This window comes from Ptychodera flava, chromosome 21 (genome assembly GCF_041260155.1).
Source record: "Ptychodera flava strain L36383 chromosome 21, AS_Pfla_20210202, whole genome shotgun sequence".
In the NCBI taxonomy this organism is placed as follows: domain Eukaryota; kingdom Metazoa; phylum Hemichordata; class Enteropneusta; family Ptychoderidae; genus Ptychodera; species Ptychodera flava.
Window position 1 is genome coordinate 11,503,485 of NC_091948.1, and position 14,136 is coordinate 11,517,620.

Consider the following 14,136-nt stretch of genomic DNA (forward strand, 5'->3'; position numbering starts at 1 on the left):
GGGGCTTAAATGTACACAGTCACCTGTAATCTAAATATGCCCATATATGGTCAAAGGGGCATTCCTTGGTATTTAAAATGCCCATGTGATGGTGCTGTTTTTAAAAAGCAGCCACCCGCTTAAAATCTATGATTGGTTAGATTTTCTCTTTCCATGGTAACTGTGGCAAAATTGGAACAGGTGACAGTATACCTTTAACCTGTTCACCAGGGCCACTACCACCATTGATAACAATAGGATCGGGCCAAACCATGGTGGTGAAAGGGTTAAAAGGGAACATGCGAACGCCAAGCCGGAATGATGCACAGGATACACTGTACATGTACACGAGCTATATTATTCCAGAATAGATGAAAACTCCTCTTCATTAACCCTTTGAGTGCTCTAATTTTTCCCTCCAAAATTTTGATGCAACATTTTACCAATATTTATGAATTCTTTTGTAATTATAATGATAATTTTGGACCAGCTGGGCATAAATGTTCATTTTCTACAGTTTTTGATCAAAATGCTGGGAAAATTCTGAAAAAAATTTGTCTTGATCTGGAGAAAATTGTCTGCATCATATTTTTAATGGCAGCAAAAACTGTCTTTGGCACTCAAAGGGTTAAAAGTATCTATGACGTTGATTCATACCGTAATTGTTTGATTCTGTTGTACGATGGCTTGGCTTTGCTGTATCTCTGTACCAGTATGGTTAGAGATTCATTCAGAATTGAGAGGAACATGTTCTGAGCCAGCTGCGGTGGACAGTTTGTAAATAAGTCATGCTTCAATCCTCGCATGTGATAGTTCCACATCTGAACAGCAAAGGAACATCTCTCATCCTACCAGAACAGAAATATTGGAATTATACTTATGGTTTTCCCTTGTCTGATGTCTAAATACATGTTTTAATGCATATTTTTGCTCTTCATGTTAATCGCAAGTTCTTATTCTACTCTCCGAAGCATGTTAAACACCAACTCTTCATTTTGTAAACACAGCACCTATACATGTAAAAGACACTGCTATTGTGTACATTTGAATCCCAGTGTGGACCAGAATGCTCTTGTCTACAATGACAATGCAGTGTACACATGAACTGGCTGAGCTGATTAGCCTGTATCTAAACATGCTTTAGGGAGTAGAAAAATACAAAATCTGCGTAAAAATCAAAAACAAAGAGTACAGCTATTGGCCCTTTAACCATTGTGCATGAGTTACACAGGGATACAAAATGTTGACTAAAATGGTCGTACTTTAAACTTGCTTAAGGAGTAGGCATCACAGCGATACACAAAGAACGCAAAAGGACTGACCCTAAGAGAGCAGGGCAATAAAAACTGCCAAAAATAATGTTATTTTACAAAGAGTAAACAAGAAGGTTATACAAACTTCCTAAGAGGTGGTTTGATTTATCAGCATGACGAAAATTCATATGAATAGACTGACATGCTAAGTTTTTTCATCATTTGCCTTATTTCAATGTACAAGGTTAATAACCATGAATTACCATGCTATGCAAAATGTACCAATGCATAAACTCCTTCATGTACAGTACATTACATTGTACATGTATGATTGACATAGATATAACCCCCCATACAAAAATAAATGAATTCACACAATGATTCAGTGTACTGAAGTCTAAAAGTACTGGTATCCAGTATGACTTTGTATCTGAGTCTAGTTTCACCCTTACAATATATTTCACGGCATATGAAAAGTTTACGAACCAAAACAGGTTTATGATAAGACTCAGCTGTGAAGTTGTATATCATTGAAACCATCTACATATAGGAAGATATGTTTTCACCTTAGTTCAATCATCACACTCAAACATAGCTGTATTGGTTATGTGCATTGACAAAAAACACTGAATCTGTTCCAGAGACCAAAGCATTATATTGGCAACGAATTCAAAAATCCACATTTCTGGCATGTTACACAGAGCTAGGCAAACTCCCACCTCATAGAAAGCCCTCGCATCAGTCCAGTTGTGGCTTTCTGCGTCCTGCAAGACTACAGTAGCAATGATGTGATTTTGATACTCCATGATATTTCTTAAAATCAGATCTATCAGATCAGAAAAGAGCTTCTGGTTGATGGACAGGACATGCCTGCAAGATCAAAAATCAAGACAAGTGAAGAGTTTCATGGTTCTTGATATCAAGTCTTCTGCAGTCAAATATTTAAACAGTGACAACCAAGTTACAGACTTTGAGAATATCCAGAAATAAGAACCAAAATATATCATTTTCCAAGAGAATTTACAGTGTTTTAATATTTCACTGTGCACATTCAATAGACTATGTCCAGCATTAGATGCTATAGAAAGATGGCTTAACTTTAAGGTAGAATGCACCTCGGGGACAGATATTAAGACTCAAACATTTACAATTCTTTTCTGACCTTCCACTGGTGGGTGCTCATTTAAAAGGTCTCAGAGTAAGAAACATTTTCACAATATTAAATTTTTGAAAATCTAAAATTTTGCGTTTCCTCATAGAGTTAACACAAGGAAGGATGGCAGCCATTACGAATTTCAAATATCGGTAAATATTACTTAATTTGTTTCTGTAGTGCCAAACTTTGCAGAGTGACTTCTGATTTTTATTCTTGATCTGGTGAGAGAATTGTTGGAAAGTTTCCTTGAGGAGATTTTGAGCAAAAGTATGAGCCTTACATTTTCTAGGTGCATACTAGAGTACCTCAAAACACATTAAAAGGTAATGTCATAGTCAACAAAATAGTTTTTTCAGTGAGAATGCTACACCTCTGGACCAGATACACTTGACAGATCCCATCTGAGGTTAAACACTCCATAAACTAATACCATACCTAGCATCTTCACCCAATACTTTCTCATAATAGACAAGATGGCTTCTGATGAAGGATGCTGTGGACAGAGTCATGTACAGACATGCAATGGGAGAACTCTCAGGCACATCACCGCTGATCTGTATGAGAAGATATTAAAGGTATACAGTCACCTGTAATCTAAATATGCCCATATATGGTCAAAGGAGCATTCCTTGGTATTCAAAATGCCCATGTGAGGGTGCTGTTTTTAAAAAGTGGCCACCTGCTTAAAATCTGTGATTGGTTAGATTTTCTCTTTCCATGGTAACTGTTCCAAAATTGGAATAGGTGACAGTATACCTTTAATTGCAAAAAAAATTTATTTGGGAAGGGTGATTCATCTCACTCACTTTAAAGAACATGGGGCCCGGGGGCACCGACGTCCTTTGTACCTCCTTACTGTTTATTATTTGCCATAAATGTGAAATTTGGCCAAAAGTGAATTAAGAATTAGAGATGGGGACTCAATAGGATCAACAATATCTAAAACAAGAAACGGTGAACTTATATAATACAGAAAGGGAGAAAATTTAGCCAATGGCTAATCTAAACCAATTACTTAAACTGGACTGTTGGCATTGATTACACATGTATTTATTGTCCATCATATAGAAAATAAATTTGGGCCATTGACTAAAAACATTTGCTTGTTACACTCACCACACTTGTACTTAGTATTTGGAGTGTACACCTATCTACAATACACTGATAAAAAGTTTGGACTCTGTAGGTCAACAGTGCATCTTTAATGTGTGAGACTAAATAAGCTTACCCTTCAAGTATGTATAGGCCAAAACAATATTAATTTTGAATTATGTAGTGCAGGGAAGGACATACAATATGGTGAAAAGCAAATTAAATATAACAACTGAATATACAATTATATGGAAATGTTGTTTTACAGTCATGAGTATCTGGTGTGTGCCGAGAGACAAATATTAAAATTGGACAGTATCATCCTGACCACAGTTTGTCTGACTGGTTGTTTCCTTCTGATTTTCTGACACGGTGATAGGTACAAAATATTATGCTATTCACGATAGTTATACAACATAGCTTGCATTTTGTTCACAGTAGAACTGAGTTTTACATGTAAGATAACTTTCTCGTAAACTGTAAATTCTGGCTTCTGGCAGCTCAAACGTCGCAATACTACATTTTTTGATATGATATGGAGTGACTTCCACACATATGCAATATGCAGTGACAGTCGATATATTCATAGTAAGAGTCTACTACATTCAAGCATAGTGATGTTGACAACTACATGCATGCCAGTGCACGATTTCAAAGTAGCCAGGAGGAAATTCTAATGGTCTTTTAGTGGAAATATAGGTATTAAACGACAGTGAAACAAACAACATTAGTTATCGTGACCTTGCTAAAGTGCAATCTCGGATCATGTATGATCTGATGATCATGCCAAATTTATACCATGTCGGATTATGCCGTGATTCTGAAGTGCGCGTACTTCCTTAGTAATCGGGGTCAACATCCCTGCGTACGATGCTGTGTGTTCCACTACAGCTAATCGCCCCGCTCACCCTACGTACGGGTCTTTGCAGGGCTGTGGTGAGCGGGGCGATTAGCTGTAGCGGAACACACAGCATCGTACGCAGGGCTACAGTAGGTCAACATAAGCATGCACTACATTGTACTGTCTTTAGCGATCGAAGTCAACAATGATGTCAAAATCAATGCACAACTGTCGAAATTACCCAAAATAAGCAACAGAAAACTAAAAGTTATCGCTATGTCGAAAGGACAGTACATCAACATAAAACGACGCTAGTTTGTTATGACATGGAGGTAGAAGGACAGAGCGTTCCCTCGCTCTCACCCAGCTATTAGTACGGTGGGATTGCCTCGCTGAAGCAATGGTAGTTGGTACTGGGGAGTACCGAGTACGGAGGCCATCATTCTTCAGTCTATCGAAGGAGCGTTTCGTGCCAAAAAATACATGACAGCAACAAAAGTACCATCACTGTGAACTTCCTATTTACAAAACATCATCAAATACACGCTAAAAACCCCAAAAAACGTCAAAATTCGCACCAGACGCGAGAAACAAGATGGCGTCGGTTTGATTTTTCAAAGTCCTTGCAAAACAATGCTAACTTGTTATATGCGCATGCGCATATTAAGGGGAGACCCATTTGATTTCGGGGGGGTATGCAGGAAGTGGGTATGGGAACTTTTTTTTGTCAGAGAGACAGCATTTTTTTATTTCTACTGTCAGACCTGCATCAATTTTTTTTCAAATGGAGTAGCAGTGAATTTTCAAATTTAAGCCACTGTTTCACATATCACAGGATGGTTTTATGTATTCATTTTACATTCCAACAAATGAAAACAAAATGGAAAGTCTAGTATATATACAACTTTAAATTGTAGAACACTTTTTTGGCAAATCAACTGTGATCAGTACTATACCTGCTTTTCTTTAAAATAGTCAATTCCTTTTAAGTTCTCAGGGGGGGGGGGGGATGTTATCTTTTGTGGTCAGAGAAACAAGGCTCACACATTGTATTTCTTTATATTTGTTGTTCCTCAATTTTTCATTGTCAACTTGTAATCTTTCTAACATATTTATATTGAGAGAATAATGTATTGGTTTTAACACTAGTTTATTGACTCCTGTCTTGTGTTTTAAATTTTCACAATTTACAGAAGTCAAATAGTCCCATCTAGATATTGCCTATACCATTGAGATATTGCAACAGAAATCCTGAAATATGAATTCTTGGGTCAGAAAAGGGAAGGGAAACATCAAGTGCACTGAGGTGTAAAGTAGTGAATGCTTATATCGTAAGCGCTGGGAAAAAAAACACATAAGAATTGCTTGTGGTAAAAACATTTGCGCTGCCTATGGCAGCATGCCAGCAAAGAATACATGAGGATGAAGTTTCCAAATTTTGCTCATTTCAACTGCATTGTGACAATTCCTTTTTTATTTCTGTCTGTTATGAGAATTTTTTTTCTCAAGCCATTACAGGCTTAATTTTTTCTTTTATTTCACCTGGTGACATTTTTTTTTCTCAAAATCCTCCATACCCCCCCCCCCCCCCCCCGGAATCATGTGGTTCTCCCCTAAGTGAGCCCCTGACCTATACGGGCCAGTGGATTGCTTCCTCAGTAGAACTGATATGCCTGCCGGTACCGGTGTTTATCGCCTACGGAGGCCATCATTCTTCAGTCGATCAAAGGCGCCTTTCGTACCAAAAAATACACGACAGCCGCAAAAGTGCATCACTGTCAACTTCATAACTATAGAACATATTGAAATACACAGTGAAACGTTTATAACGTAAAAAATGTGCCCCGACCGAGAAACAAGATGGCGTCCACCGATTCTTCAACTCAGATTTTGTCCTACAGTTGTGCGCATGCGCAGACGGTAGCTTTAGCGAAAGTGAGTCAAAATCAAGTAAATATAAAATAATACAAGGCATGTATTACCAAATTTTGAACATTTCTGACGGCATTTCAACTATACGAACACCCATGCCAAACATCAAAATAATCAAATCAGTGGTTTTGAGGAAAAATTGAAAATAGTGGTTTTCACAAAAAAGCTAAAAAAGTGACTTTAAAATGATTCAATCAAAAAAAAAAAGACCGTTTGAGATACATGCCCAAGTGACCACTAGACCAAATTTCAGAAAAAGTTACTGAAGCGTTTCTGAGATACCTGCGTCCACAGCATACGGCCCACTGTATGCGACAACAGAGGCCGCGTCATCACATTAGTACTTTGTGCCCACAGGGCACAAAGGACTAACAATTTCCTTCAGCTTCATGAACATACAATTTTATGCCAAGCACAAAACACCAAACAGTTGTGAAAAATACTAATACTACTGAACATGACAGTAGGTTGGTTACATAATATAGTGAAAACAGTGCAAATTTTGATGTTATAAACAGAAATTCACACAAATTTTGTCTTTGTGACTGATTTTATGAATGTAAACCATATCCTCTGACATGTGATTTTCAAAGTTTCAATCAGAACATCAGAGATTACAAATACCAATTTTGCAGTTCCTTTCTGAGTGATTTCCAAAACTCTTGTCAAAATTTTTGGACCAAAAAATTTCTTTTGCTTATCAATGATGGAAATCTGATGTCATGAAGAATGAGCCCTATTATATTATTTGTACCTCTACATGTGAAATTATTTCTATTATATTTCATAACTGTCACTCAGTGTTGCTAGAATCAGAATGGTGTAGGACTTCTAATTTCTCAAATACACTATGGGTGACATCTGGCCAGTTTCTAGACTGCTTGTAGCTATCATCGTCTTTCCTGAAATACACGTACATCAATGTGCACATCAGTGAAACACTTCCTCCCACAGGATTCAAACCACCAAGATATAAAACAAAAGGTACAGCAACTGCCCTCACCTTTGTAAGTCTCTCATAGAAGAGCCTGAAGCTGGCTATGATGGATTCTGTAAAAGCCGACCTGATTTGCTGAAACATACTGTCAGATGCTGCAACAGCCAATGGCAGAAGGCTATCCAGAGTCCTTATAACTGTGGCACAACTCTGAAAGAGAATAATATGCGTAAAGTAATCTACTTATTAGAGCTAGCAAGTTTAGTACAAAGCTTTGTAATCTATCAGTATCAGTGTCACATAAACTCAACCAGCTAATGTTATAAAACTGTCACAACACAACGATAAGAATCAACTTCACACTTACTATACAAGTAATTTGTAATAATATAGGAATCATTTGTAACTTTCACCATCATGGTTTGGCCCAATAGTGATTGTGGACCTGCATACAAGGAATTTGGATTAAACAGGTTACAGCGACAATAGCTGTAGCTATGTTGATAATATCATCATTATTTTGTCCAGACAAAAATTGTATTTTGTTCTGTTCCTTAAATTAAAGTATGTTTAACTACAAGGCATGAATCTTGCACACACAGTGATCTGCTTACAATGTGCAGTGTGAATGTTGATTATATATATTATAGCCCAAACATGGGACTATGTGCCCGAGCACAGGTGACCAATTACCGACGTAAGGAGGGCAAAGTCTCCTGCCTCAAGGGTACATAGTCCCTTTTTTGGGCCATGATGTTTTTATTACATGCCTCTCTTACATAGTTTTCACTCCAAATATTTAGGTTAATTGGCAAATGATAATCAAATTCTTTATTTCCATCTAAGACAAAAATCCGCTAAAAATGGAACAATTTTCATCAATTTTCATTATCAAATGGCATATTGATATATTTAAACCACTGTTATGCAGTTTATTAATTTTTTTTTATGCAAAATTTTCCAAAAACCGGATTTCCTATTCAAAACATGTAATTTCAACATTTTTACATCCAAAAGTTGTCAAGATGAAAATAGTTCTGGTTCAGTTTCAGTCAAGTGATGACTATGTGGCCTGCAACGTCATCAAAGAGTTACCACTGAATCTTATGGAGCGTGCGTCGTTCGATATACGAGGCATGTAATAAAATGAATCTTAGACCAGACTCACATTCAGTAGTCAACAATAACATAAACATACATGTACATACACACAGGTTTTCTATTTAGAATTTGGACCATGGATGTCTCTCTCTTACACCCAAGGTTGGACACAAGGCATGTCAACATGACTTTGGGAGGTGAGCAAGATACTGTATTTTACTGAGAGAACAAAAATTAATGGACAATGCATTAGAGAGGGCCAGTAGCTGTAAATTTTAAGGATTTTTCAGTATTTTGTTTTTGTATCTCAACTGCCTGCAAGTTCTTTTCTACGACTCCAAAGCATGCTGAAACACCAACTATTTAGCTTATCAACACAGCATCTACATGTATACATGCAAAATGCAATGTTATTGTTTACGTTTGAATTCTGGTCCAGACCAGAATTGATTTGTCAACAATAACAATACAGTCTAAACATGTACAGAGTGAATTGACAATCTGCATACTGTGTAACTCAACATGCTTTGGGGACTAGAAAAAGAAACTGTAATTGACAATAAAAAATAGTGGTAAAGATCACAAATGGTTACAGCTACTAGGCCTTGAAAGGTCAGTTTATTGAGCTTTAACAGAAGAATAATAATAATAATAATAATAATAATAATAATAATATTGGGTTCTTCTATAGCGCACATATCCAGAGATGAATACAAACCTTGGAAATCCTCCTGGGATAATCAATCTTTCCACCGATGAGATCATCTGTAAGAATAAAATTTTGAAGCTGAGGACTTTGATATATCCTCAGAAAGCACACACTAGACATTGTAATGTACAAAAGATGTGATTCTACCATACTGCAAGTGTGCATGACAACACCATGACAATATTGGACAGCTTCCCGTGTTTACAATACATCTGATTCACAGATATAAAAATATTTAAGTTTCATTTGTTGTTTACAATAAAGTTACAGGTTTGCCAATATATAAAGTAAAAAATTTAATAATGCTGAACAGTACCAGCAAGTATCTCTCTTTTTTTGAAAAAAAACCATTTGCATATATTGTTATCACTTGTAACAATCTGATATGGAAGGAAAACCTCAACATTTTTTTTTGAGCATTTTTAAAAGTATCACAGTGTTCAGTACAATAAAGCTAGTGATGAGCACCAAGACTACTCTTTAGAATTCATAATAATTTCATAAGTGGAGAGTGATAAAACAGAAAAGAATCAATAGGTTTAGAGAATTCAGTCGAACCATAGCTGTGTGCCACTTCTGGAAGTACACCTGTGATTATCACTGTGACAAGCTTGCCTATACTGACGCAGGTTAACACACAGCTGGCACCAAGCGCCTTAGATGACGTAAAATTTGAGGCATGTAAGTACTGTGTATTGCTTTTGTGTCACAGACTTTAGATTGAGAGACCTACTCACCACAGACTGGTACCATTTCTATAGTGCGTTCATTATCATACAATTTCATGAGCTCAGTCATGGCTCTGTGATTGGTGGCATCTACCAACGCAGTCACTGACTTGGCCAGTGATGGAATCAGTTTTTCACAACAACTAGACCACTCCCATTTAGGTTTGTCCTGTAACATTAAAGGCTTGTGTTCTTAGTTTCTACATTCATGTGAGCCATATTACAAGAATATTGTAAAATCCACTGCATTCTATCCAAGTTAAATGTTTACAACACAAGAAAAATTTGGATATTACCCAATGTGTACATTAGAATATTCTGGTTTCTTAGAAGGAACAGGTAATCTTTTGCACCAAAGTCAGGCTCAAGTAATTCAATTTTCTTGTTTTGTACATGTATCCCGCAAACACGCAGGCTTTTTGAGGTTTTCAGAGGAAAAAAAAAAAAGTGTACTAGTGTTTGTATAGGACTTTATCACATAGCTTTTCTGCCAACAAATCTTTGTTTACAAATTTTGTAAAACCTCCATGCTTACAGAATGTCAAATTAAGTGTAAGTTGTGGAGGTATACAAAAAGTTTTTGTTTTAATTCTTGAAAGGGCAATCATTAATAAATAAAATAATTTAAGTACTGTAAATCACTATGCAATACACGGAACCCTTTTTCACACAACTGCATCTGAACTGCAGGTTTCACCTTCACTTTGCATATATGAATGATTCACTCACAAGACTAGCTAGCTTTCGGATGGTTGGTGGTGTCCCCGGCGGGCTACCGTCTTCTCCCAGCATTGCCTGCGTGACACCAAATGGCGGTGGTATGGAGTCTGGTAGCAGGGCATACCGGGAGGCAGAATAGCTACTTTCCCTTTCTTTGTTGCCATACATAGCCTTGTCTTTATCGTGTTCACGGTGCTCTCGTATGTTGTGTTTCAAAACTCCTGGTGACACGATAAAGAGGAGAATTCTTGATGATCAATTTCACTTTGCAAACCAATACGGTTAGCCATTTGAATGAGCTGTGGTACAAACATGACCAGGTGTCGAAACTTACATGTACACTTAAACAAGTGTATTTCTGTGCATGAGTTTAACTGTGTGTATGTTTGTGACACTGAAACATGACTTCTTACTCATCTGTTTTCCATAGAGCACTGCAGTAGTAAGAGTGTGACATTTTAATCCATATTGAGCCTATTCTATTCAACTATACGTCTATTCCATAAAGACACACATTAGTTCCTTTCACTTGCTCAGTGATATCAAATAGGCCAACAGGGGCCACATACAATGACTTGGGAGTTTCTAGTCAACACAAGTCCTTCATAGATGATTGATGGTTTCGACAAAATTGAAACCCCATGACAGCAGAAGATGGAAGAAAGTTGACACATTGTCAAACAAACTCACCTCTGAGTCTTTCTTTGTTTCTGAGTGGTTTAATGCCAACAACGGGACTCCATGAAGTCATTCTGTGGAGATCCTCCATAAACATGTCTATTTCATGCGTCGCCGATATCAGTTTCACCAGACAGTCAACCTCAGATGCCAACAGGAGTTTGCTCTCTGTGTTTGTGGGAGTCAAAAATAATACATGTAAGTACTGCAACATAATTAGAAATCACTACCATAGTCTCTCAATATGCAGTGTCCAACCATAACACAGCAATGAATGTGATGAAAATCAGTTTCAAGAATATAAGGTTTTTTAGAGAGTTTATGCACAAAGTAAAATACCTGCTTCAATTTAAATTCTTATCAATGATATATGAGTCAGCATTCCTAAAGGTCATATTTGTACCCCTAACCCATACATACACCCCTCCACCGCGACCCCCCCCCCCCCCACCCTGTTACCTACATGTAGTTTGGCCACTTCTATTGAAAACAGACCAGTGCCTGATGGTGAATAGGTAACTACATGGTAACTTCAGAAGAAGTACACTAGTTTGCATGAGGTGATACAAAATGGAAAGCCTCTTCCCATGTGTATACATTTGTTTCAAAACACATAAGTCCAGTTTTGTAAATGTGAAAGGCTTCATGATTGATTTCAAAACACTTTGTTCCATACATCCCTAAACAAACATTAGGGACTAATAAGGTACTGATGCATTGAGGACTCAGAGTCAGAGTACTGGTAAATGTCTTGGTTTCAAGGTCACTACAAATGTGGGCAAGAAGGAGTGGGAGGGTCAGTGAGGATTGGACCATCTCCCTCTACCATGGCCTTTCCAGAATATTGATAACCAAACCGACGAAACTAACCTCCATTTCCTTCCCTTTCTCCCTCCTTCACTCCATGGTCCATACCTTCACTGCTTCCTGTGGTGGTACCATTCTGAAGACTGCCATTTTTGTTCTGGCCAGCGCCTCGGGACAGGTCGAGCCACACCCTGTCAACGATGTCACCAAGGGCCATCGACAGACAATCCAGGTACACTTCCTGAATGGCTGAGAAGGTCTCCACAGAGTTGCTGAAGACATCTGTCATCAGGACATGGTAATCATCGCTAATCATGCACTTCAGTGCCTCCTTTATGCGACAGAAAGCCACCGTGACCTCTCCTAGTTTCATTTCCTTTTCCTCATCGTCACTCTCTGGCATCGGTAGACTGTCACTCAGGATGCGCTCCAACTGCTGCGCTCGGATGGAACGGTACCTCCGCCATACTTCTTCGTACGGGTACAAGACACACAGACTCTGTAAATACTCAACCCTCTTGCACTTATTTTCATCCTCATGCTCGGGGTTTGGAATCACAGGCAACATCTGAAGCTTCTCATAGAAGAATCTTCTGAACCTCAATCGGATGTCATCCCAGAGGGCCTCATTCATTTCCTCAGTGTTGTCGGTGACAGCATTGATTGACACTGTTGACTCAGATCCAAGTTCTGAGGGCACAACCCTGATCGGAATGGCTATTCCTTCATGAGAGGATAGCTTAAGTAAATTCTGGAAAATAGCCTCTTCATGTCCGGGATATTTTGACAAAGTTTGTAACTGTAAAATACATAAATAATACCGGTAGTTAAAGTACACGGTAAAGTAGGGACACTATTGGGGAAACGGAAGCTGCACTTGAAGACAGCTGAGCCTATATCATTCTCATAAAAATAATCAGTTATTTAGGGGGTTCTTGCATAGCTTGGTGAAGAAACTGCACCCTTTAGGTTTATTTCATTTTGTACAAATGTGCAGTAAAGTCTCGACTGTTCTTCAGCCTTGCTAAGAGGTATCCTCAGCAGACTAGTGATTTTCTGGTCAACCTGTCCCTTTTTGCTTGAAAGATATGTCCTTCATGCATTGAGGGATGTCAGTAAGGTGTTCAAATGAATGGCATTTTGGCATGGGTGTAATAACAGGCTTACAGCGTTACTCTACTGAAAAACAATTGGGGTGCGTGGACCATTGTTTGGTATGAATAGCGACAGGTCCTCAAGCTAGCTGTATACTTACGATCTTCCGAAGCAGCCTTGTGACATCCTCAGGTTCAGGCGGCATACAGGCGGCCCTTTCCATCAGAGCACACTGATTGAGTTGTTCAACAGCCTCTCTGGGACTGATGTATAAATTGCCAGACATGTCATTGGTGGCTTCCATGATTATGTGCATCTTCTCTTCTAAGCTGCACATTGAGAGTGGGGATTTGTCGAGTTGTAAGACGATCAAACATTATGACTACACCTGTAGTCAGAACATCAGCATGTTCTCGACAAATTACTAAAAAATACCGCAATTATACTTTGTCGCTCAAATTTGATCAGAATTGGTACATACCAAAGATCAACAATAAGTGTTATTTCTATCTGTTCAGTGCAGGAAAATTATGCATTGATTTTATGACAATTTCTGCACAGTACAACCAGAAAAACAACAAGAAATACAACCAGAAAAACAACAAGAAATATTTAGACCAGAAAATTAAGAATGACAAAAGTAAATAAGGTCTGAAACTTTAGGTACTGAAGGTCAACTTTAGCCACATGCATAGCAGAGAATCTTTCTACCATGGATGTACAAAAATAGACATCCATATGGTTTCAGCAGATCTGTTAATATGTCACAGTTCATAACAATGACAGGAAATGACAAATTAGCTGTTTCAGTTACTGCTATCACTCCATAACATAATAGGTACCCTGCATACAAATACGTTAAAGGTCAAAATCCTCTTATTCAGATGTGTGGGCTGATTCAGTTCACTGCCACCCTCCTGCACACTTGCAGTATTTCCCTTTTTCTTACCTCATTTGCACATTTTTCACACTGATGTGTTAATTTGAACAAATTCACATCTCAACCCCTACATCTACCTGTACACCAAATACTGAGATGGTAGCTTTCGCGGTATAGGAGCCTTTGTGTGTGACGGACATACATCTGCACATATCCACAAATATACAG

General features: G+C 38.0%; 1 protein-coding gene across 2 annotated transcripts in view; it reads right to left on the minus strand.

Annotated features, from left to right (window-relative positions):
• Nucleotides 1–14,136, minus strand: part of LOC139121408 (uncharacterized protein KIAA0825-like) — a 30,637-nt gene that overhangs the window by 15,101 nt on the left and 1,400 nt on the right. For both annotated transcript variants that reach the window (XM_070686244.1, XM_070686245.1), the window contains exons 3-12: nucleotides 13,189–13,357; nucleotides 11,997–12,732; nucleotides 11,139–11,294; nucleotides 10,458–10,669; nucleotides 9,738–9,897; nucleotides 9,010–9,056; nucleotides 7,257–7,400; nucleotides 2,824–2,942; nucleotides 1,952–2,102; nucleotides 637–827 (exon numbers count right to left, since the gene is read on the minus strand). In XM_070686244.1, coding sequence (XP_070542345.1) covers nucleotides 637–827; nucleotides 1,952–2,102; nucleotides 2,824–2,942; nucleotides 7,257–7,400; nucleotides 9,010–9,056; nucleotides 9,738–9,897; nucleotides 10,458–10,669; nucleotides 11,139–11,294; nucleotides 11,997–12,732; nucleotides 13,189–13,357 — 2,085 coding nt within the window. The remainder of the gene's footprint in view (nucleotides 1–636; nucleotides 828–1,951; nucleotides 2,103–2,823; nucleotides 2,943–7,256; nucleotides 7,401–9,009; nucleotides 9,057–9,737; nucleotides 9,898–10,457; nucleotides 10,670–11,138; nucleotides 11,295–11,996; nucleotides 12,733–13,188; nucleotides 13,358–14,136) is intronic.